Source organism: Callospermophilus lateralis, chromosome 18 (assembly GCF_048772815.1).
Source record: "Callospermophilus lateralis isolate mCalLat2 chromosome 18, mCalLat2.hap1, whole genome shotgun sequence".
NCBI classification, from domain to species: Eukaryota; Metazoa; Chordata; class Mammalia; order Rodentia; family Sciuridae; genus Callospermophilus; species Callospermophilus lateralis.
Window position 1 is genome coordinate 34,705,267 of NC_135322.1, and position 25,054 is coordinate 34,730,320.

At 41.8% G+C, this 25,054-nt stretch overlaps 1 protein-coding gene and 1 pseudogene across 2 annotated transcripts in view; one reads left to right on the forward strand and one right to left on the reverse strand.

Annotated features, from left to right (window-relative positions):
* Positions 1 to 25,054, forward strand: part of Tent4b (terminal nucleotidyltransferase 4B) — a 62,712-nt gene that overhangs the window by 21,724 nt on the left and 15,934 nt on the right. For both annotated transcript variants that reach the window (XM_076838771.2, XM_076838772.2), the window contains exon 2: positions 24,077 to 24,200. In XM_076838771.2, the coding sequence (XP_076694886.1) occupies positions 24,077 to 24,200 (124 nt within the window). The remainder of the gene's footprint in view (positions 1 to 24,076; positions 24,201 to 25,054) is intronic.
* On the reverse strand, positions 3,986 to 4,256 carry LOC143384123 (NADH dehydrogenase [ubiquinone] 1 alpha subcomplex subunit 1 pseudogene; annotated as a pseudogene).

Consider the following 25,054-nt stretch of genomic DNA (forward strand, 5'->3'; position numbering starts at 1 on the left):
GATACACTTGCACACTCTTTGATACACTGATGTTTAGCCCTTCCTTTTTTAGAGGTGACTCCCTCCTGCAAGGAAGATGTGTGTCTTTTCCATCCATGTTTATACGCTGTGATCTGTGTTTATGCATTCATTAGCATCTGTCTTATTATACACTACATATACACTACATTATGGTTTAACTTTTTTTTTTTTTTTTTTTTTTTTGGTGATGGGGGTCTTGCTTAGTTGTCCAGGCTGGCCTTGAACTCAAGATTCTCCTGTCTTAGCCTCTCTGAATTGGGATTATAGGCATGTGCTCTGCATATGTTTAACTTTTTGAGGAACCTGCCTAACTGTTTTCTATCATGGCTAAACCATTTTACATACCCAAACACTCAAAGTTTGAAGGTTTCAGTTTCTCCCCATCCTCACCAGCACTATATATTTTTCCTGTTTTTGAATGTAGCAATCCACGTCGAGTACCATGGTGCATTCCTATAAATCCCAGCTACTCCGCAGGCCGAGGCAGGAAGATCACAAGTTCCAGGCCAGCTTGGGTAATTTAGTGAGCTTGTCTCAAAATAAGAAAAGAGATGGAAATGTAGCTTAGTGGTAGAGCACCCCTGGTTCAATGCTCAATACCATAAAAAAATAAGATAAATAAATGAATGTTGTAGCAATCCTAGTGGGTATAAAGTGATATCAGAGTATGGTTTCTGTTTTTCTGGGTTTTTTTTTTTTTTTTTTTTTTTTTGGTACCAGGGATTGAACCCAGGGACACTTAACCACTGTGCCACATCCCCAGCCCTATTTTGTATTTTTTATTTAGAGAAGGGGTCTCACTGAGTTGCTTAGTGCCTCACCGTTGCTGAGGTTGGCTCAGCCTCCTGAGCTGCTGGGATTACAGGTGTGCACCAGCAAGCCTGGCTCAGAGTGTGGTTTTGATTTTCATTTCTCTAATGATTCTGTTTGTTGAGTATCTTTTCATGTGCTTATTGGCCATTTGCATAATTTTGGAGAAATGTCTTTTCAAATCTTTTGCCCATTTTTAAATTGAGGGTTTTGTTTTGTTTTGGTCATTGTTGAGTCATAGGAGTTTTTCAGGAGTTCTTTATATAAGGGATATTATCCCTTATCAGGTGTATGATTGCAATTATTTTCTCTCATCCTGTGGATTATTTGTTTTCATTGGTAGTGCCCTTTGATGAACAAAAATTTCCAATTTTAAGTCCAGTTTATTTTTTCTTTTTTGTTACGTGTGCATTTGGTGTCATCTGAGAAATTATTGCCAAGTAGAGTGATATGTGAAGTTTTTCCTTAGTGTTTTCTTCCCTGAGATTTATAGTTCTAACTCTTGAGTTCAGGTCTTTAATTCATTTTGAGTTAACTGTTATACATGGGAAATCAAGGGTCCAGCTTTATTCTTTTGTAAGTGGATATCCAGTTTGCCCAGAAATAAATATTGAACAGATTGTCCTTTCCTACTGTGAATGGTCTTGTACTCTTATTTTTTATTGTAATGTTACTTTAGAATGCATAAAAATATAAACTTCTTATATTTTAAGATTATAAAAGAAAACAAGTATACTAAATTAAATACAGATAAAATGACAAACTCACTAAAATTAAAATTATGTAATTTTATGGAGCAGATGGTTTTTCATTCGCAATGCCACTCTTGAGGTATTGCTTGCCCGGGCTGGCGTGGGGGCTTGGGGATGCCTCCATTACCTTGCCAGGCTAACTTCCCTTGTCTCTGTTTTCTGAAAACCAAGCACGGTAGGTATACCCTCTGCCCTTTACATGGCTTGTGTGCCTATATGTGGGGTGGGACACTGCCTTACTCTGTTCTCAACCAGCTAAATTAAAATCCTATTGTTTAGCCTTCGCCTGGCGGTAAACACATCAGTGCATGTGGGCTGGGAAATCCCCTGGCAGCTCTGGGTTTCCAAGGAAGCATCTGGGCGATCCAGAACAGGCTTATGCTAGTGTTTTAAATGTAATTTTGAAATGAAAACACACTTTAAAAATTCTCATAGTGAGTGTATGGACCTGAAGTGTCTGCAGACTAGTTTGAGGCACTTGCTCGAGGTTGAAAGACATTGCTTTATGTCATGTGCTGTTATACATTTAATTTCTCTCCCAAGTTTAAACAGTTAATAGAGATGCAGACATTTTAGTTTGGCAGGAGGAGTTAGTTGTGCTTTTTTTCCCCCCAACCCTTTGCTTTTCCCACAGTGACCTTTTACAGGGCACCTCACTGTTGTCTGCTCCCTGAGTGATGGTAGTGGGGAGTCCTATTGTAGCTGGTGACCCATCTTTTCCTTGATTCCAGTGTAACTTCAGCTTTTCTCCTGCTTGTTTTATAACTTGTATCTTACTGCTTTTTCCATTGAATACAACCAAACTAAAAGCTTACATTTTCAATTTTAGACATGATGTTTGTATTTAAGAATGATTTTACTGACAAGATTCTGCAAGTTGGCTTTTACTACATTGGGTTTTTTTTTTTTTTTTTTTTTCATGTGATTTACATGACCCTGGAGTATCTTGTCTTCTCACAGTTAAATTCTCAACAGAGTTGTCCCTATTTAAAGTGTGAGGCTCTGCCAATTTGGTCTTAAAATATTGGAAGCAAGTTATGCTGAGATAAAGCTGCAAAGAAAGAGCCTTCATGTTCCATTGATTATAAATGCTCTTGGCACTCGTTTCTTCAACTTGAAGATGGCTTCTTCTAAAGCATTTTTGGAGAAAATAGTTTCTCAGGTCTTCAGACAGGTCTGGGGGCAGATGTCGAAACAGAAAACCTGAGGCTCTAAGCTGTCTTGGAATGGTATGTTCTCTCGCTCCTTTCTTTCTTTCCTACTGGGAATTGAACTTAGTGCCTCATACGTGCTGGGCAAGTGTTCTACCACTGAGCTACACCCTTAGTCTGTTTTTAACATTTTAATTTGAGACAGGGTCTAGCTGAGTTACCCAGTCTGGCCTTGAACTTGCAATCCTCCTACCTCAGCCTCCCAACTAGCCAGAATTACTGTTGTGTGCTACCACGCCAGCTGAGGGATGCCTTTTTCATGGATGTGAACTCTTTTGTAACACCCAGATCAAATCATTGTTTATCTTGTATGCATGACATGAAGTAGTGCCTTAATCTAATTTCAGGAAATGGTTTAATATTTCTATTAAATTTTTAAAAATTAAGTAATAACACAGCATCATATTTATTGAGCAGATGGTATTTTTGGTATTTCTTTTCACCCAACTAAGAATATGAGTGTGAAATAACATATTTCTATGATTGATAGTAGGACAGGATTTCAAGAATTTTCATAGTGAGAATTCTTCAGTGATCCCTGCAGATTAGCCACCTGATACGTGACTGTTAACTGCCGGTGGCGGTGGCTGCTACTGCTGCTGCTGCTTCAAATTTTTAATGCTTTTTTTTATTGTGATAAAATATGCAAAACATAAAATTACTCTTGTGACCATTTTAAAGTGTACAGTTGGGGACATTAAGTACAGTCACAGTGTCGTGCAACCATTGCCACTAATTCCAGAACATTTTATCTCTAAATAGAACTCCTGCACCCATTGAGCAGTTAGTTTTTCCCCAGTAGGCCCCTCCCCAGCCCCTGGCAACCAATAATCTACTTTCTGTCTCTGTGGATTTGCCTGTTCTGCATATTTCATGTAAATGGAATTACATAACATGTGGTCTATTGTGTCTGTGCCTTCTTTCTGTTTTAAAGATTAATCCAGGGCTAGGAATGAAGCTCAGTAGTAGAGCAGCTGCCTGGCGTGCATAAGGCCCTGGGTTCCATCTCCAGCACCATACACTTAAATCTCTCCATGTTGTAGCTGCATCAGCACTTTATTCTTTTTATATTCATTGTATGGATATACCACAGTATCACGTCTTTTGCTTTTTCATTTTAGTTTGGTTTTCATTTTAGTTTGATTATGTATTGCATAACACTGCATGCCATGTAATATATCACATAACTTTCTAGCAGGGGTAGATGACCACAACTGAGTTTTTTCCCTCGATCAGGAAAATGCTTCTATAATCAGTTTTCTCCAAACTCTTTGATATATAATAATGACTAACTCCCGATATATGCCTGTTTCTTTCTATCAAACTCTACTCAGGGAAAATAGGCAACCCTTTTTCCTTTTCCCTATTAGTGAACTTGTGGATGGATGTAGGCAGTGGCCACTCCAGGGATAACCAAGCACAGACCCGTGATACTGAGTCCTGAAAGAATCTTGAACCACATTTCTGTGTGGTTACCTAAACCAAAACCGAAGCTACTCCTTATGCCCCTTAGAAATGACTGGGAAAAAGCCTTTGGGATAGGAGCTCCCTATGTCTCCTTGCTAGCAAAACAATAACCCTGTTTCCTTTTTCTCAAAACTGTGTTGTCATTATTGGATTGGCACTGGGAACAAGGACCAAGCTTTTGGCAACAAATTTGGCACCCCAGATGGGCCTGAGAGCAGCCTGCACTCCAGCTTTCTTTAGCAGGCCTGGCTCTCCAAGGAACCCACTTCGCTGCTGAGGATGCAAGGTGGCTGGCGAACTTGGTGAGAGCCAGCTGCAGGAGAGTTAGGAGCCAGGTTGCTCCATCGTGGTCCACTTTGAGAAAAAGGAAACTGGACTCAGGAAAGTCATGACAACTTAAGCCATTTGCATGACCCTTGCCCACGTATGCCTTATCTAGTTACCTGCCATCTGCAACTGTGCACCTCTGGACTGCTCCGCTGCTAAATGTTCACACCCTACCTGATACAGACAAGGACTTCGGGTCACTTCTCCCAACTTCACCCCCTTTCAGCAGGAAGCAGTTTGGAGATGTCATGGCCCATTTTTTCCATAGAAATGGAATGTGGAAATTGACAGTGGTCCACTTGAGGCTTTGAACATAACCCTTGCTGCAACTTATTTTTAAAGTGGACACGTTTCTTTCTCTTCCTCTCTGCCTTCTCCTCCATAATCTCTCCCCCTATTAGTGAATCTTGAACCACATTTCTCCCTCCCTAATCTCTCCCTCCCTAATCTCAGGGGAAACAGGATTGCCTTTCTTCCCCATGTTAGGCAGTTTATCTGTCCTTGAGTACACACCCACCATAGACTTTGGGGATGGTACCAGAAGACCTCAAGTGAACCACAACTCTAGTAGAGAACATGTAGAATGCAGCCTTTGAATCACCTCCTTAAAAGCCCGCTGTTCCTGTTGACGGGCAGAATCACAGCCTTTGGGACAGGATCCTCTGTGTTTCTCCTTGGCTACCAAAGCAATAAACCTTCTATTTTCTTTTTCTCAAAAAAAGAAAAAAAAAAGTGACCTGAGTTCAGATCCTTTCCCAGAAAACCCATTACCTCATTTTATTAATGACAAATCTTTCGGGTAACCATTTATTAAAATTGTTACGAAATATACGTAACATAAGATTTACTATCTTTAGCCATAAGTTTGTTCAGTTTGGCATTAAATACATTCACATGGTTGTTACCATCATCCTTTTGCACAAGTTTTTTTCTTCCTTAACTAAAACTCTGTTTTGTTTAAACACTCACTCCCATTTTCCCCACCCTGTTCCTGTTAGCCACCATTCTACATTGTCTTTATGACAAGAGATTTCACTACTCTAGGGACTCCATGTAAACGGGATCAAAAGGTATTTGTCCTTTTGTAACTGGCTTATTTCACTTAGCATAATGTCCTCAAGATTCTCAGACTTGTCAGAATTTCCTTCCTTTTTAAGGCTAAATAAATATTTCATTGTATCTGAATATCACATTTTGTTTCTCTGTTTATCTTTGCATTGATACCTAGGAGGTTCCACACCATGACTGATGCTGCTGTGAATGTAGGTGTATAGTTATCTGAGACCCTGCTTTCAATTCTTACCCAGAATTGGAATCACTGGATCTTATAGTGATTGTCTGTCTCTCTGTCTCTCTCTCCACCCTCCTCCATTTTTTATTTTTATTTTTATTTTTTGGTGAACTGCCACACTTCTTTCCACCAGTGGCTATCCCACTTGACAGTCCCACAAGCACAGGACAAGGATTCCAGTTTTGCCACATCCTTGCCAACATTTGTTACTTTCTTTTCCCCCCCATAGGAGCCATCCTAATGGCTACTTTGATTTACTTATTTATTTTTTGTGGTATTAGGAATTGAACCCAGGGGCATTCTTCAAATGAGCTACATCCTCAGCTCTTTTTATTTATTTTTTATTTTGAGGCAGGATCTTACTAAGTTGCCCAAGCAGGCCTCAGACTTGAGATCCTCCTGCCTCAGCCTCCCAAATCATTGATATTGCAGGTGTGTGCCACGATGCCCAATCTAATGGCTACTTTTTAAATGGATTTAAAATCCTAATGTATAACTAAATTTTAACTAAAAGCTCGATTAACACAAAGCCTTTGTAAAATATCAGTAGCATAACACGTTGTGGTGCATGCCCTGTAATGCCAGCAACTTGGGAAATAGAGGCAGGAAGATGGCAAGTTTGAGACCGTCCTTACCAATTTAATGAGACCCTGTCTTGAGAAAGAGAGAGGGAGGAAGGAAGGGAGGGAGGGAGGGAAAGAAGAAAAGAACAAAGGAATGAATGAGCTAGGGATGTAGCTCTGTGTCAAAGCACCCTTCTTAATTAACGCTTTAATGTGAACTGGGATGGAAGTGTGGAGGATATTGAGGAGATAAGGTTACTACTACAGTACTTACCAAAACTATAAACCTCTTCTACAGTTTTCTTTACCCCCAAATAATAGGCAGACAGAAAACTAAGTGACGTCATTTGGTAGACTTTATCAAGTTACCTTTCCTTCCCACCCCCCAGTACTGGGGATTGAATTCAGGGGTGCTTCACCACTGAGTTACATCCCCAGCCCTGTTATTTTCTTTTTTGGGGGTGGAGGTTTGTACTGGGGACACTCAACCACTGAGCCACATCCTCAGCCCTATTTTGTATTTAGTGACAGGGTCTCACTGAGTTGCTTAGCTCCTCGCCATTGCTGAGCCTGGCTGTCAATCCTCCTGACTCAGCCTTTTGAGCCTCTGGGATCACAGGCATGTGCCCCGCGCCCAGCCCTAGCCCTTTTCTTTATTTTATTTTGATACAGGGTCTCACTAAGTGCCTCAGCTGGCCTTGAACTGGCCGTCTTCCTCCCTTAGCTAGGATTGCTGGGCTCACAGATACATGTCTTGGTGCCCAGCTTTAAGTTACTTTTTCTCTTTTGTACTAGGGATTGAGCCTGAGGGCACTTTCCCACTGAATTACTTTCCTAGTCTTTTTATATTTTTAATTTTGTGATAAGAGTCTTAGGGTCATGCTGAATTGCTGGTGGTCTCCCTAAGTTTCTGAGGCTGCCTTGGAACTTGCTGGGATTATAGGTGTTCACCACCACACCCAGCTTGGAATTACTCTTGAATGTTATGGAATCTTGTAAGAATGGGTCAGCAGACTTTCCCTATAAAGATAGTAATATTTTAAGCTCAGTTGGTCCTTTGGTTTTGTTTCAGCCAATCAACCCTGCTGTCGTGACATGCAAAAGCAGTCACTGACATTATCAAATGAGGGAGGCTCTAGTCTAATAAAAATTATTTACGTACACTGCACTGAGTTGTATATAATTTTCATGTGTCCCCAGTATAATTTTCTTTTGACTTCTTTTCAACCATTTAAAAAAGACAAAAACACTCTTAGCTTATGGTCATATGAAAACTGGCCTTGTTTTTACCTTTTGAATATGTCTGCTGACCTCTGCTATAGAGGGATCAGTGGATGTTGGTGGTGTGGCACCATGTGGTACTTGTTATTTTTTGAAACACTTTGTTAAGTTTTTGGTTTGGGCAAAGAGTAAAAGAGTCAGGCTGGTGCAGAGGAATGACAAGCCCAAAGGAGTACGTCTTGGAATCTCAGATGGGACACGTGTCTGATGTAATACAGATCAAGTGACTGGTCCAGGGCCTGGCACGGTGCTTACCATGCCATCACCTTCTGTCAGTGTTCACAGGAAGGTAGGTAACAAGGAGGAGTGGAGGGATTTCTGAACGTATAAGGAGGATGGCTGGTGCCACCATACTAAATGACTGTTTTAGAGAAATGACTGTCATACCCTGTCATTGCTCTTTGTGTGTGAGTTCAAGGCAACTGAAGCCTGAGAGTAAGGTGGGCACTTGAAAGTACGTTGGCCCAAGCATTGTGTTGGTGCTTCGCAGAACTGTGGAGTGGACTTTTAACCTCCCTGTTTTACAGATGAAGGGAATGAGAATGAGGAAAGTTGGTTCTTACTGTTTCGTGCTGCTGTAACAGATGAGGTAATTTACAGAGGAGATTTGTTTCTTGCAGCTCTGAAGGCTGAGAAGTCCAAAGTCAAAGGGCCTATATATCTGGTGAATGCCTTTTTGCTGTGTCATTCCATGGGGGAAGGCAGAAGGGCAAGAGAGCAAGCATGAGAGCTCTTGTATTATGCGCCCTTGTCAGAATTGTCCTTAGTGCCCTGTTCACTGCATTCGTGGCATTTGCTAGCCTGCTTCTCCAAATTCTTCCAGCCTCTACCCACTACCCAGTTTCAAAGCTACTTCAGCATTTTGTCATGTTTGTTAATAGCAACAACTCTACTCTCAGTACCAAAATTTTTTTAGTCAGGGTCTCCAGTGAGGCAGAACTGATAGGCTGTAGTTACAGAAATAGACAAGAAAGTATTTCTGCAGAGAACTGGTGCATGTGATATTGGAGGCTGACATGTCCCACAACAGGCTGTCTACATGTTGGAAACCCTGGGAGGCTGGTATTGGTTAACTCCCTTCAGTCCAAGTCTGGATTTTTCAGAACCAAAAGCCAGTAGTGTAACTCTCGGTCTGAGACCAAAGGCCTGAGAACTCAGGCGGCTGCTGAGTTTAAAGGCCAAAAGCCTGGGGTTCTGTGATCAGGCAGAGACCTCTGTGGTCCTAGTGGTTGCTGTGTTCAAGTGAGAAGATCTGATTTCAGATTTGGCACTGTCATTGGTTTTCTGGACGTTAGAGATCAGAGGACAGGTGCCAGTGTCGCACACCTGTGATCCCAACAGTCAGGAGACTGACGCAGGAGGGTTACTGAGAGTTCAGAACCAGCCTCAGCAACGGCGAGGTGCTGAGCAACTCAGTGAAACCCTGTTTCTAAAGAAGATTACAAAAATAGGGTTGGGGATGTGGCATAGTGGTTGAGTGCTCCTGAGTTCAATCCCTGGTACCAAACCAAACCAAACCAAACAAAAAAACCCTTACAATTAGTTAGAAATTAACTCTGCCTAGTCTACCTTGTAGTACTATTGTGGATCCTTGAATCAGAGAACAGGTCAGAGTTTTTTGAAAAATTTGAATACCATCCAAATTTAGATGCTTTGTCCAAGCGAGGCTCCTCCAAAGCACAGATAAGAAAGTGCCCATGTCACATCAGTATAATTTTCAAAGTCTAGCATTGAACTGTGAACTTGGTTTTTTTGGAAAAACCCTTAGGCTCTCAGTGGTCTAACTGTTCTTTAATGACAATAGTAAGTTGAATAGAAACTAGATGAGGGACTGGGAGGAAGTCAGAATGATACACTAAGAATAAGAATAAGCCAATAATAGAGCCCAAATTCAGACTCCATGGGCTGGGGTTGTGGCTCAGTGACAGAGCACTTGCCTTGCAAATGTGAGACACTGGGTTCGATCCTCAGCACCACATAAAAATGAATAAACAAAATAAAGATAATTGTATCCATCTATAACTAAAAAATAGTTTAAAAAAAAGTTGCTCTGAATGATACTGGATGGTTATGGGTATGTATAATGATAGCCCTGAGTTATGAAAATAGAAAGAAGGCTTTAAATTATGTCTGGTGCAATATTATAGCATATATTTATCATTATTAAAATTTTAGCATGTACAAAGCAGAGTTTTGCAATACTTACATTTTTCATTTTATGTTAGTAACTTAACGAACTTAGACAATTATAGGTTCTCTTCAAAATGATCAAAATGTTTGTGATGTCTTCCAAAAACATGAACATATGTGTGTACACACACACACACACACATACACATATTAAGATATAAATATCTATTTTAAAATTTGGTGGGCTGTCTATTAGGTCTCTTACTTTGTCCATGGGTCTTAAAGATTTTAGATTGTTGGGGGAATAAGATACTTTAGTGGGAGTCTATAGAAAAGGTTGATGAGTAAGCATTATTTTGATAAAGTGCTATTAAGTTGCTTACTATAGACACAGTAGAAATTGCTTAGAATAGTACTCATTCAAGGACATATTTTGGAGTGAAAGAAATAGTTTGTTTAGTGCTTCACAGTATATCTCACATAGATGTGCTTCCCTGGTTTCTGTAGACAGCAAATTGAAGAGAAATTAGGTAGTAAAGGAAACAGAAGTGTCAAAGATAAATTTGGTCTGAGAGATTTAACAAGAGGAAACAACACAGTGCAGATGATTTTTGTAAACACAGAATTATAGGAAATCTTATTAAATTTTATGCATGTCCAAATGTCATCCTGTGATCTGCTGTTGGTTGAGCAATGGAAGTATCAAATAATATATTGATTTTATTTTGTTTTATTTGCTATTTGTTGGGTTAAGAATATTACATAATTGGGAATATCAGGAAAAAAGTATACTGGGTTGGTTTGATTGTAAACACTTTTGTCATTACCATAATATTAGTGGCTTATTTGTGAAATTTGGTTAGGAGAAAGCCACTTTAGAGAGTTGTGGATTTTAGTTTCTTTATTGACATCATCATCATCAAAGGAGGAAGCTACCATTTGCTTTATTCTGCAAAAAGTGGAACAGGTGCTTGTTGAAAATAGTTATTGAGAGCAGTCTTAAAATGAAATTTGTCTGTAAAAAAGTACAACTTTAGTAAACTAGGAAAAAAAATTCCAGGCTTCTATTTTTATAGCTCCTGGTCAGAGAAGAAAGGGACCTTCCTTACTGTCAGTATGTAAAAACCTCAGGAAGACACTGTGTGGGCTGCTGAGCCCTGTGCCCATCTCTGTGTCAGGACCACGGGAAGGGACACTGCTTTAACTGGTGGCCACCCATGCCTGCTCCCCTCCAGGACTGACAGCGGGCTTTATAGTAGGGTCACATGGGATAGTAGGGACACATGGAACGGTAGGGACCAAAACTGTTCCCTCTGTTAAACAATTTGGCCATAGGATCCTGGAGGGGAGCAGGGGACTGGCTCCTGGGCAGACTGGAACAGCAAGTATGTCCTCTGTCATTGAGAAGAGAATAGACTATTCAGTAAAGGGGGCTGGATACTTTCTTCAATGTTTGGGAAAAAAAAAAAACAGTAGAAGTAGTTTCCCTGTATCTGTGGTTTTGCTTTCTACTGCCAACCAAGATCTGAAAAATATTACATGGAAAATTCTAGAAACAAGTCATAAGTTTTAAATCCTGTGTTGTTCTGAGTGGCATGAAATCTCACACTGGCCTGGCAGGATTTGAATCATCCATTTGTCCAGCCTATTGGTGCTGTATACTCTATACACCCCTTGGTCAATCAGGCTGTCTTGTCTGGGTTACAGAATCACAGAATCTTCCTGATGCTATGTTCAAGTAAGTAAACCCTGATTTTGCTTACTAATGGCCGCAAAGGAAGTAGGAATGATGCTGTCAATTTGGATTTGCTGAAGAGAAGCTTAATGGTAAAGAACTAAACTTTTAAGTGAAAAGATCAAAGTGTAGTGTGATATTTTGAGACAGAGAGAAACACCACACTCACATAACCTTTACTACAGTATATTGTTATAATTGTTCAGTTGTTATTGTTTTAATCTGTTGTTCTGCTTAATTTGTAATATCATAGCCATGTATGTATGGGGAAAAAACATAGTATCACAGCTATGTATGTGTAGGAGAAAACATAGTATCTAGGGGATTCAGTACAGTCCATACTTTGAGGCATCTGTTGGGGGCCTTGGAATGGATTCCCCATGGATAAGGGGGAGGACTATAACACACCCCTGCCTCTTACCATATTTGGTTAAATAGCAAATGAATAAGTGACAGTTCAGTAGGAAAAAGTAAACAACTAGGAGAAAATGCAGTCAGGTTTTTTTTTTTTTAATATTTTTTTACAGACATTATATTTTAGAACTGATTTAGGTTCATAGCAAAATTGAGTAGAAGGTACAGGTTTTCCCCCAAGGACATCTTGCACCAGTGGTACATTTGTTACAATTTGTCTATAATGACACATTATCAAATGTCCATATTTACATTAAGGTTTACTCAAAGTACTTCTCTGTGAGATTTGATAAATATGTAATGGCATGTACCCATTATTACAGTATCACATAGAGTAGCCGCTGCTTCCCAAGCCTGGGCACCCACTGATCTCTTTAAGGTCACCAGTTTTGCTTTTTCCATGCTCTCACTTAGTTGGAGTCTTATAGTATGTAGCCTTTTCAAATTGCTTCTTTGCATTTAAGATTCTTCATTGCCTTTTCCTGGATTGATAGCTTGTTTCTTTTTAGAAACAAGTAAGGATGTACCAGTTTGTTTATCCACTCACCTACTGAAGGACATCTTGGTTGCTTCCAAGTTTTGGCAATTATGCATAAAGCTGCTATAAATATCCATGGTAAGGTTTTTGTATGTACATATTTTCAGCTCCTTTGGGTAAATACCGAGGAGCATGATTACTGGTCTTTATGGTGAGGTATGTTTAGTGTTGGTGTTTTGTTGTTGTTGTTTGTTTTTCTTGCTGTGCTGGGGATGGAACCCAGGACCTCTCTCATGCTGGGCAAACACTTTGCCACTGACCTGCAGCCTAGGCTTGTATGTTTAGTTTTGTAAGAAACTACAAAAACTCTCTTCCAAAGTGGCCATACCATTTTGCATTCCCACTAGCAGAAAATGAAATTTCCTGTTGCCCCACGTCTTCCCTCAACATTTGGTATTGTCAGTGTCTTGGATTTTGTCCATTCTAATAGGTGTGTAGTGATGTATCACTTTTTTAATTTGCAATTCCCTAATGACATATGATGTTAAACATCTTTTTAAATATACTTACTTACCATCTTCCCTGGTCAGGTATTTATTTAGGTCTTTTGCCTGTTTTCTAAATGGGTTGTTTGTTTGCTTATTGAGTTTTAAGTGTTTGGTGTGTATTTTGAATATTAGCCTTTTGCAAATGTTTTCTCCCAGTCTGTGGCTTTTCTTCTCATCCTCTTGATACTCAGATGTTTTTTTCTATCTCATTTTTTTAAGCTTTTTGAAATATATAAGGAGACTTAAAAGCAGAGCTTGCAGACTGATGGCCTGATGGCTCGATCAGACCTGCACATGCATTAAGTTTTATATTTCTAACTTTCAAAATGACATTTTTGTTAATCATTAGCAGTAGCTGACATTTCCTGAGGGCTTACTCTGTGCTAAGTAAACAGTAAAGCCTGTGCTAAGCCCTTTCCAGTTCCTGTTGAATCCCTGCAGAAATCCTCCAAGGTAGCATTGTCGCTGTCCTAAGTTTACAGTTGGAAACAGACTTTGGTAGGTGAAGGACTGGCCCCAGTATGCCCAGATAAGAGGAGTGACAAATAGATGTGATTCCAGATCATAGTTTTTAAGCAACTGTATTTCAGCACAATGTTTATTGAAATGACTTGAAACAGAAAGCATACAAATGTCCAGTAAACGTGGGTACAGTAGCACACACCTGTAATCCCAGTGGCTCTGGAGTGTGAAGTAGGGGGATTGCAAGTTCAAAGCCAGCCTTAGCAACTTGGTGAGACTTTGTCTAAAATATATTTTAAAAAAAAGAAAAAAGGGCTGGGGATGTTGCTCTGTGGTTAAGCACCTCTGGGTTCAATCCCTGGTACCAAATAAATAAATAAAAATAAAACCCCCCTCTTCGTTGGTATGGAGGTTGGAGAAGGATTTTTATCCTTTTTGGTGGAGTGCATTTTGAGAATATTTTTCAAAAAGTATTAATTGTTCATATCCTTTCCATAGGGGTTTTACTTTTTTGGCATTGAACCCAGGGGTACCCTCAACCACTGAGCTACACCCCCAGCCCTTTTTATTTTGCTATAGAGTCTTGCTAAGATACCTAGGTTGTCCTTGAGCTTGCCATCCTCCTGCCTCTGGCTCTGGAGCTGAGATTAAAGGTGTATATTACTATACGTGACCAGGGATTGTACTTCTGAGAATTTATTTTTAGGAAAAAATTAGAGTTGATTACATATACATGTGCTCAATAGTGAAAATTAGAAGCAGCCTAAGTTATGGTATATTCATATTCTAGAATAATGTATAATCACTAAGAATCATTTTTATCATATCAGGTGACATGAATAGTGATATGGTCTGTGTTTCCCACTGACTAAAATGATCCCTATAGCAAAGCAGTTCGTTTCAGGTGTGTGGCCCCGAGTCACCACTGGCTCTATTTTGCTGTCTCAATGAGGAGCGGGATGTATAGGTGATTTTTCTTTTCCTTATGTGTTTTTGCATACCTCTAAATTTACATTTTTCTTTTAAAGTTTTTGTTAATGTAGAAAAAGTATAGGACCTCATTAAAGTCAACATGGCTTTATGCACTTCGTTTTTGATGTATGTGAAAATGTATTCTTTGTGAATCAGTTTGTTTTGTTTTTTTTTGCTTAAGGTCTTAAATAATCCTTAGGTAATACCAGCACTTACCCAAAAGATCTCTACAGTACAGAAAAAGAAAGTAAATTGTGACAACCTTTCTCCAAGGTAAATGAAACTGTTCCAGTTTCATTATCCATGATAATCACTATTAATAGTTAAAGTATTTTAAATATGCATTGGGAGCTTGCCCTATTTAATATAAATTATTTATTAAGCAAATAACCACATTTAATGTTTTGGACATTGGGAGTTTCATAGGTAGGCTTTCTATAGGTGAAACCCCCCTGCTTCTTTATCACTACCCTTACCTGGGAAGATGTGGCAACATGTTAATTGTATATTTAGAATAGTGCCTATTCTTAAACCCCAACCTCTCCACCAAAGACAAATAAAAAGTATGTGATATTAGAATCGAGTGAATCAAATATATTGGTATTTTGTTATTATAGTTAAGAATATAATAGTTCTTATAGGATGAACTATTTATTCTTACTGGTATTTGGACCTTATAGGTAAGAAAGAGAGTCAGCCTGTGTGTATATATGTGTGTGTGTGTGTGTGTGTGTGTGTGTGTGTGTGTATGTATGTGTGTGTATGTTTGTGTGTATTTGTGTTTCTTTAGCTCAACAAATATATGAGGGCCTTCCACTCGAGGAATAAATTCATTAACTAAGCTTCCACCAACACCCAAGATAGCTGATCTTAGTTGGGGAGGATTACCAGCCATTCTTCTTTAGGCTTCTTAACTTCACCTAGATTTGGTTAGGTCTACTCGGAGTGGTAGGGAAGTTGTTCAGAATTTTTCCTTGAAGGGGAAGGAATTATTGAATAGAAGTAGATAAAGTAACTCTTTGGTAATGATTTCTTTTCTTTTTCTCCCTTTACCTTATATTGTAATTGGTGGAAAGCAATGGCAGGGTCGGTGCTGACAGTGAGTGGCCAGGGAAAAGAAGCCAAATGGGGAAGGGACAGAGACGTCGTCAGCTGAAAACCTTCCTTCTGGGGCTGGGAACATGGGTCAGTGGTAGAGCACTTGCCTAGCATGTGTGAGGCCCTGGGTTTGATGCCTAGCACCAAAACAAAAACAAGACAAAACAAATCCATCCTTCTGAGCCATTGGTCTAAAAAATAAGGTCCAGAAATGGAGGACAACCAGCGATGTCATGTGAAAAAGAATGTTCTAAGTTTCTAGGAAAGCACATATGAATACCTCTTAAAAGGAGGGGAAAAAATGAAAATGTTGTAGTCTAGAACACGCAGAGTACTCTACATTCTCTGCTTTTGTTCCCATGTCCTGTTGTAGGAGGGGTTTACAAAGCAAACATGACATTCTTTAAAGATGAATAGCCATTGTATAGCATTTATAAAAGATATGTGTGCTCTCTCCTTTTAAATAATTTTACATTGTCAATCATATATTTTTGCTTCCCTTGTTTTTTGTTTTCAATCTTAGAGGAGATGGTGAGAGTTATTCAGGGGCGTAAGTTTCTTGTGCCTGAGTAGAAGACGGGGAAGGGCTTTTTCCTTTCAGCTTTGGTATTGGTGATCTTCCTATTCAGTTAGGCATGACTTTGGTCACGTGACCTCATATCCTTATCGATACTTTAGAAAATTGGACACATCATAGAAACTTTTTATAAAGCCTTTAGGGGGGTAGTTCCGTGGTAGAATGCATGCTTAGCATCCCTAACACCAAAAGAAAAGGGAGGAGTATTTTGGTTTTAAAAAATTACATTTTGCCAGGCATATTGATTTGGTAGGCGAGGCAGGAGGATTGCAGATCTGTGGCCAGCTTGAACAATTTAGCAAAACCCTGAGAAAATTTTAAAAACGGTGGTAGAGTGCTTGCCTGGCTTGTGCAGGGCTTTGGGTTTAATTCCCAGTACTGGAAAAAAATTAAAAATTACATGTTCTTTGTGGATATTTACTTAGAATCCATCTTCAAAGCACAGCAGACAGGTCCTTTGGATGCATTCTGAGAAGCAAAATTGCCTCCTTAACTGTTAAGGCTCTACGTGATTCTCCGGCCAGATTGGCCCCTCCCTTATGATCTGTTAGTGCTGCCCCACCACCTTCCATTGCCTTGGATCCTGGAAGTCAGTCATCTCCCTTTTGTGACCACATAGACACATCCACAGGGCATGGATGAATGTTGCCTTCCTGAGGGAGTGGCTCTGGGCTCCGCACTCCACGGGTTTTGTTTGCGCAGGCTCTGAAGTCATTTTTCCCCTGAGATTTCCGGTTGTGGGGTTGGGGGTTGGGTCCTGGTAAGCGATGGGGCTGCCTTTGCAGCAGCTTTTCTAAAAAGATCTGGCATGTTCCAGCACAGTGGGACTGCACTGGGAGAAGAGAGGGCGCAGTGCTCCTGTAGAGTGTAGAAGCAAGGCAGTGGTGGAAGGTGACCTTGATGGTCACACATGGAGTTGGCCTGTAGAAACGGAGGCAAGTGGCCGGCCACCCGTGTGAGGCTGCCACAGTGTCCTCGGGGTTGTGGGGGGAGGACCTGAGTCAAGCCGAGTGGGGCTGGGCTGGAAGCCTTTAGTTTTGGTTTTCAGTAGAAGCATTTGGAGACTTGTTAGCTCCAGAAGATAAAGAAGGGTGAGCGGGGAAGACTCTGAAGTTTTCATGTGGGGAAACAATAATTCATAGAGGAAAGTGTGATCCTGTAGGGGTAGGATGGGAGAAAGACAAGGAATTTCATTTGGTCTGTTGGGTTTGAAGTGACATCTCAGTGGAAGTATCTAGCTGGTTGCTGAAAGTAGAGGAGCTGATGTGTGAGTGACTTTCTTTGTTTAACTTGAATTCTGGAGCCTTCTGAAGTTGTCACTCAGCTTTCCCTGCATCCCCCTAGGGTTTGAGTTGCTTCTCCTGGTGACTCGTGTATGAGAAAAATCAAGCAGTACAAAAGGGTGAGTCCCTGCCACTTCAGACCTCAGTCCCACCTCAGAGGAAGGTACTGCCAGCAGCTTTTGTCTATTCTGGAAATTCTTGCATATACATACACACTTGGGGATAGAAATCCCTGGAAAGGATGAGTTAGGCGTTAACGGAAACTCACCGAGCGCCCTGCAGTCCGGCATACAGTGACTCTTCAGGTGCAGGTCTGTGCGCCAGTACTGCGTGCCCAGGTCCCCAGGTGTCCACCCTGCTCAGGCTGAGCATAGAATCCCTTCAATGCCCCATGCTCCCAATTGTGAATTCTGTAACTTTTTAGTATGGAAGACTGGATTATTAAGAATAATTTGAAACACACAAAAAAAATATTTTCAAAATGAGTTTTTTCTCCTTAAAATGTTATTTTCTTTAATGTATATTTTTTCTTGCTATGAAGATCTATTTTTTTAAAATAACGATGGTCATTAATATCTTCATTTTTAGAATGTGGTTACATTTTAAGAAGCAAATCTTGTCCCTCAGCAGTCAGTCTCTGGATTTAACCACTGTTAATACTTTGGAATGTAGAGCAGTTCTCTGGAGGCAGAGGGGCTGCACTCACACAGGGGTGCTTGTGCACACAGTGGGTTTTTTGTTTTTAATCTTTGTTTTATTTATTTATTTTTGTGTGGTGCTAAGAATCAAACCCAGTGCCTCACATGTGCTAGGCAAGTGCTCTACCACTGAGCCCTAGACCCACACACAGTGGTTTTCACATGGAAAACTATAGAAGACAACAGAGCTCATGGCCATGGTCTCACTAAGCAGATGAAAAGCAGACAGACTAATGCATGCTGGTGCTTAAAAAAAAAAAAAGTAGTAATGGTATAGAAAGGTAGAACGTTAAATCTCCCTAACTTCCCAGTTCCACGGTTTGTGATATGAATAGAAAGATTCCGCGTCTCCCTTCTTGTGTGTGTCTCTCTCTCTTAATGCACATGTCTTGCTAAACATACCTTTATTGTACTCTTTATTTTTAATTTAGCATCATCGAGATCTTTGTCCACTCCTGGAGCTTTACTTCATTCTTTTTCAGGGATTATTGGCTGTGAAGAGAAGGTCACTAAGTGCTTTTGTGATTATTTAATTGGATCCCATCGACAGACATTGATGCTGTTTCTAAATATTTTAGTATTTACAAATAACAAACGCTGTGGTGGACGTTCTTATACAGATATCCTTGTTCCTTCATGGAGATGTTTCTGGAAGATCTGGTATTTGTTCTTTATTAGCATAAGCACCTCTGGAGAGGTCATAGTAATTACAGTGCCATACGAAGTATGTGACTGCCTTTTCCATGTGTCCTTTTCAAAATTGGGTGTCATTACTGTACAGGTTTCTTTGCAGGGCCGGTGGGGGGTTGTCTTGTTGACAGTCATTGAGTAGAACTTGTCAGTGTCTCCCCTGAGCCTCATGTTGATAATTAAAGGGGACTTTTTTAGTTAAATGCCTGGAAAATTTAACAGTGATGTGGCAGTGGCCTTGGGCAGGTTGCTGGCTGAGCAGAGTTCTCCCGGCAGCAGGGTGGCCAGCCCTGAGTAGATGCTTGGAGGAGCACCCACCAGAATGCAGCCGCAGAGGGGCCCCGGCAGGTCCTCTGGGAGGCGGGGGCGCTTCGCTGGGCTCTGGTGCCGTGGACCAGAAGCTCCTGGGCAGCTCACGCCCACCCTGGGCCGCCCAGCTGCACCCTGAAGTGTGAAGCGGGTTCTTCCCTTTTACACCAAAGACATTAGCCTTTGAGGGCCATTCTTGACTTCCTCCCCCCTCAGGTGCCTTCGAAAACGCGTTTCAACCACAGAAGGCTAGCATTTCTACCTCTGTAGTAGAGCTTTCCTCCAAACAAAAAGTGGTTTTTGGTTTTTTTGTCACATCTCTGTTTTGACCAAAATTGTCTGTGAGTTGCACTTTTATAAATATGGGAACTATGTTTTGGCCTCTCCTCATCACATTAATCTTGAAAATAATGTATGTTTTTTTAATATCCCTTGCCTTACACAGCAGCAGTGTGTTTTCTTGCTTTTCGTTTTTAAGAGAAACTATGATTTCCAAACAAAGGATACTCATGTAGAAAAAACAAACCCAGTTCCTCCTGTACTTCACATTAGCCAGATGTGGGGATCTCCCCCTGGACCAAGCAAGCCTCAGCTCTGCACCCGGACACTAGCTGGGGGTCCTCTCCTTCAGTCAGTCCTGACTGCTTCCCTGGAGTCCCCCACATGCTCGCTGCAGGCTCTCTGTGGGGTGATCGGCTTCTGACAGTCGCCTCTCAGTTGGGGTCACTGTAGTAGCTTCCTTAGGTCAGTTCATTTGGTAGAGCAGCTCATAGAACTCAGGGAAGCGCGCTCACTGGTTTATTTTATAAAGGATATTTCAAAGGGTACAAATAAATAACCAGGTGATGAGGTCCATCGGGTGAGGTCTGGAAGGGTTTCCAGTGCAGGAGCTTCTGTCCCTATGGAACTGGGAGTTGTCATTTTCCCCGAACATGGATGTGTTTTGTATACCTTTGTGGAAGTTCACGTGTGTGTGTGTCCGTCTGTCTGCAGGTTCTCTGAACCCAGTCCTTTTAGGTTTTTATGGGTGCTTGATTAAATCACTGGCCATTGGTGATCATCTCAACCTTCAGTTCCTCTCCCCATCCCTTGAGGAAAGTGGGTGGGGCTGGAAGTCCCAACTCTACCTCTGTAGCCCTGCCTTAGTCCTTCTGGTGACCAGCCTCAATCCTAAAGCTACCTAGATGCCACCAACCATCAGTCAGCTCACTAGCATATTAAAAACTGTGCTTTAGAGATTCCAAGGATTTTAGGAGTTGTATATGGGGGAGGGGGGGCACATTTTTTCAGCTCACAGAAGAACAGTATTTTAAAACTTTGTATGAGAAACCAGGAAGCTGAGTGTGTGCTGCTCAGTACTTGCTGTTAGAAGTAACAAGGTGCCACAAGAAATCAAACACTTGCTCCGAAGTGGGTGGGCAAGACAAAGCCTGGCAGAAGGGCGGTTACAGAACCTGGCCAGCAGGTGCGCCTGGGCGAGAGGTCTGCTTATATCTCCGCTTTTATCTCTAACCTAACATAGGGCTGCCCTTCACTCTGATTGGAGGAGTTCGGGGTTACAATCTAGGCAATTGGCTAATTTTAGAATTAGGGCGGGCAAAAGGGAAAGGCTACTATTGGATCTAATTAACGCTGAATACTAGATTCTGAAAATGAACCTCCAGACTTTCTGTTTTTCACACTATTTTAATAATTAATCTTACTGAGTTTTGATCCAAACATAGGAAAAAGTGAAGGTTTCTCTGTGTAGTTGGATGATTACAGAGGCTTAAAGTTGCATTAACGTGAAAGCAAGCTTACAAAGTGTCTTTAGTTTCCTCCCTTTATTCAGGCATTTCGGCACTTGAAGGTCTACCCAGGGGTAAAGGGGGCATTGAAAAACAATTGAGTTCCTACCTCGTTTTTTAAACACTTTTTTACCCAGTCCATGGATCCCCCACAGAAATTTTAAAAATTAGTACTGGAAGTTGATTACCTACATGGACCAAGATTTCTTTCTTTCTTTTTTTAGTTCACTACTGGGGATTGAACCCACAGGCACTTTACCGCTGAGCTGTATCCCCAGCCCTTTTTATTTTATTTTTAATTTTTTAGTTTAGATAGACAAAATACCTTTATTTCATTTATTTATTTTCATGTGGTGCTGAGGATTGAACCCAGGGCCTCACAGGTGCTAGGCGAGCGCTCTGCCACTGAGCTGCAGCCCAGCCCCCCTTTTTATTTTATTATGAGACCTTTTTACTAAGTTGCTGAGTTGAACATGGGATCATCCTGCCTCAGCCTTCTGAGTTGCTGTGGATCATAGGCATGCACCCCCACATCTGGCCTGAGATTTCTTATTATTCTGAGGTACATACTCTCCATATCTAGCCCTTTCACACATGGCTGGTTAGACATATGGAGGCGGTGAGGTGGTGATTGGTGTGGTCGGATGATCCTGAGGCCTGGCTGGCCTCCGCTTTCTCCTTATTCCTCCTTCCCCTTTCTAATACAGCAGGTCTTCATCAATAAAAGAAATGCAACAGCCCATAGAACCATATTTCCTTAAATAGCAAGATGGTTGCATGGAATATTAAATATTTAGGGTAGTCCTGTTTTAAGAGCTTATTTCATAAACATATAATAATTAGTATGTTAATAAACCTAGAATCCCTGTGCTGAAAAGCAAATATTAGGATCTTCTCTTAACTTTCCCCCTAATTCAGAAATCCCTTTTATGGACCTTTGTTTGCTTCATGGTCATCTGGTGTCCTCCCACGGACAGCACTGGGGACTGCACTGTCTTGTAAGTGCCTTCCATTCTGGGCAGCCGTGGTCCCTGGAAAGCTCCCTCTGTCTGTCTGAAACCTGCTTGTGGTGGATCAGTGCAGAACACATTCATTGCACTCTCCACAAAGTACTGTAGACAGCTTTTGTTTTCACTGTTGAAAGGCAAGAGTCGTATTTGACAAACCCATTTCCCCCTAAGCATTCAGTAATGTTTAGAAAATGAATTATCGTGCGTTTCCTAGGACTTGAACTTAGCTGGTGTTTGGGCTAGGTACCTGTCACCTAGGTTTGAGTTAGAAAACGGACAATACAGTCAAATTTAGGTGTTTGCCTGGTTAGACTGCAAATGTTCTGTAGAGATCTTCTTAGAACTACAAGTGAACTCTGATAATTCATAGCAAACACCTAATGAGCCAAGAAGCCCCCGCCTGCTGGGCTCCGTGTTGGTCTTGGCATCGCCATCATGCTGTGCTGAAGAGAGAGCCCAGGCTGTGCACCTTCCTGCGACCCTTAGCTGTTGCCTGTAAGAGAATGTAATAAAACCTGGGAATTTAAACAAACACAGACCCTCAAACGCTACAAGTTTAAAGGTCCTGTGGGACCCAGAAACAGCAAGGAAAAGTAGAACTCCGCTAGGGTGGCTTCTGAATCCACCCTCCAACCTCTGGAGTTTTAAAGTCCAGGTTGATGGAGAATTTCACGGCAAACAGGCAAATGCTTTCAGTACATCATTCCTTACAGCCCGAAAAGACTCGTGCTTGCCAGCCCTGCTGTACCTGAGCACATGGGGCTGCAAACCCAAAATGCACAGTCACCTGTCCGGGGAACCCAGCTGCCCGCACGCAGAACTCATGTCTACAGCTTAAGTTTTTGACTGTCTAAAAAAAAAAGAATAGGAAGAGGCAGGAACTGTCAATTGCTTCACCAGTCACATTTTTATAAAGTCATCAGTGTTCCATGTGTCAAGAGTTATGTCCAGCGGAGGGTGTACTTCCTCAAACCATTTTGGTCTTGCAGCTTCCTGCTCTGGAGCCGGGATGGGCCTCGGTTGCAGGCTCCAACTCCCCCCACCTGCAGGCAGCCCCGTCCTGTGTGGTGGCTCTGAGGGAAGCCACGAAGGGCTTCTCTAGGCATCCCTTCAGTCCGTCCCTTTCCTCCGCGCCCCAGGTAGCCCCCACAGTCTCAGCGCCTCGGGAGCAGCTTCTCCCTCTAGGCACTGACTCCTTCCACTCATTGCCAGCCCCGTTTGTCCTTTTGTCCTGACCATTGCTTGGTCGGTCCCTGCGTCTCCTGCCGCCTGTGTGTGGTGTTTCTGCAGCCCCTCCTCCATCCTTGGGGCTGTCACCTTGAACCTGTTGTCACTCAGGACCTATTCTCCTCGCCAGTCTCGTTGCTGATGCATGGTTGCAGAGTTGCCAGTCTAAAAACCACTGTGTTTTTGCAATCCTTCCGAGTCCCTCAGAAACACTGGAACAGCCCCTGTGCCACAGGGAAAAGCCTGAGCTGCTGTTTTGGTTTGTTTGGGGTGCTTTAGATTGAACCCAGGGCCTTGCTGGGCTAGGCGGGCGCTCTACCCTGAGCTGCCCCCCAGCGCACCAGGTGCTGTCGGTAGTCTGCGGTGCCAGAGCCTGCCCGCCTGCCTTCCCAGGAGTCTCCATCCTCCCCCCACAGCCCTTGCCCTTGGCTCACTGCCTTGAGCGTCACCGTCTCTGGAAGCCCCAGCCCCTTCATGGGGCCATTCTTTTCAAGACGCGGCTGATGTCCACTGGTTGTCTTGGTCATTGGATGCTTCATCCACGAGGAGACACTGTGAAAGACCAGCATGGCCGGCAGAGCAGGAGGGGCAGCCCCCAGGCAGGACACCTCCCCCTGCGTCGGCAGCTGGATGGCAAGTTTGCAGGCCGACAGCAGGGCCTGCGCTGGTGGCTCCCCTTCTTTAAAGTCACCAGCAGCCAGCAAGGGTTCTACACAGGGAATTTTTATTTTATTTAATTATTTTGCCTTTTTGATTAAATTCTGTACATTTCTATTTTACCTAAGATGAGATATAACATTAAAATTAAGGTAAAAATCAATGACTGTAAGGTCATCAACTGAATTATCTTGTAAGATTTAATTAGAGAAAATTACTTAAGAAACTGTTCTCTCATTAGATGGGCCTGCTCATAGTTTTTCTGCTTTTCTCTTCAGTCTGCATGAAGAGATCAGTGATTTTTATGAGTACATGTCTCCGAGGCCCGAGGAGGAGAAGATGCGGATGGAGGTGGTGAGCAGGATCGAGAGTGTGATCAAGGAGCTCTGGCCCAGCGCTGACGTGAGTCCCCCCACGGGGCCACTGGGGCGTAGGGTGGGGTCCCTGTCCTCTGGTGGAAGCTTACCTGTTGGCATCTCAGGCAAAGACCCCCACATACAGTGTGAGTGCTTTTGTAAGAGTTAAGGTCTAATTAAATTTTAAAGGCAAATAATTTTCAGCCTTTAAAATTTGGGGCTTGGTAATTATGTTCATTGACTCAGATGCCTGCCTTGATATTTTTTCCTTTGGTGCCAGTTAGTAACTACTAAAGGAGAACTAAATTTAGGAATCATTAAGTGTAAGGAGAAGACAAGTGTAACCTTATTATAGTAATTTGTTATTGCATGTGATTTATTAAAACCTCATTGCTATTTTGTTCCAACCTGCCAGCATAAACATTGTAATTGTTTATAGATGAATGAAAAGGTCATGTAGGAATTTGTCACTTGAAGTTTTTTTTGGGGGGGGAGTGCATAGCCCAGGTCTGTCCCCCCACCCCCTCATGATACTAAGGATTGAAGGAGCACTTTACCTCTGAGCTACATCACCAGCCCTTTTAATTTTTTTAAGTTTTGATACAGGGTCTCCTTAAATTGCCCAAGCTAGCCTCCAGCCTCAGCCTCCCAAGTCTCTGGAATTACAGGCATGTGCCGCCATGCCTGGCCCTGCCTCTCTTGAAATTGGTATCTTTGTCCCACAACCGTACCCACTCAGTGAGCAAAATATTTGCCCAGGATTTCTTCTTTACTTATTTGTGTTTTTTGTTATTAAGTTAATACTTTACTCTTTAGGACTTAAGGACTTAGTCCACAATTTTGTACCTTAAAAAAAGTGGGCTGGGATCGTGGCTCAGTGGTAGAGCGCTTGCCTCACAT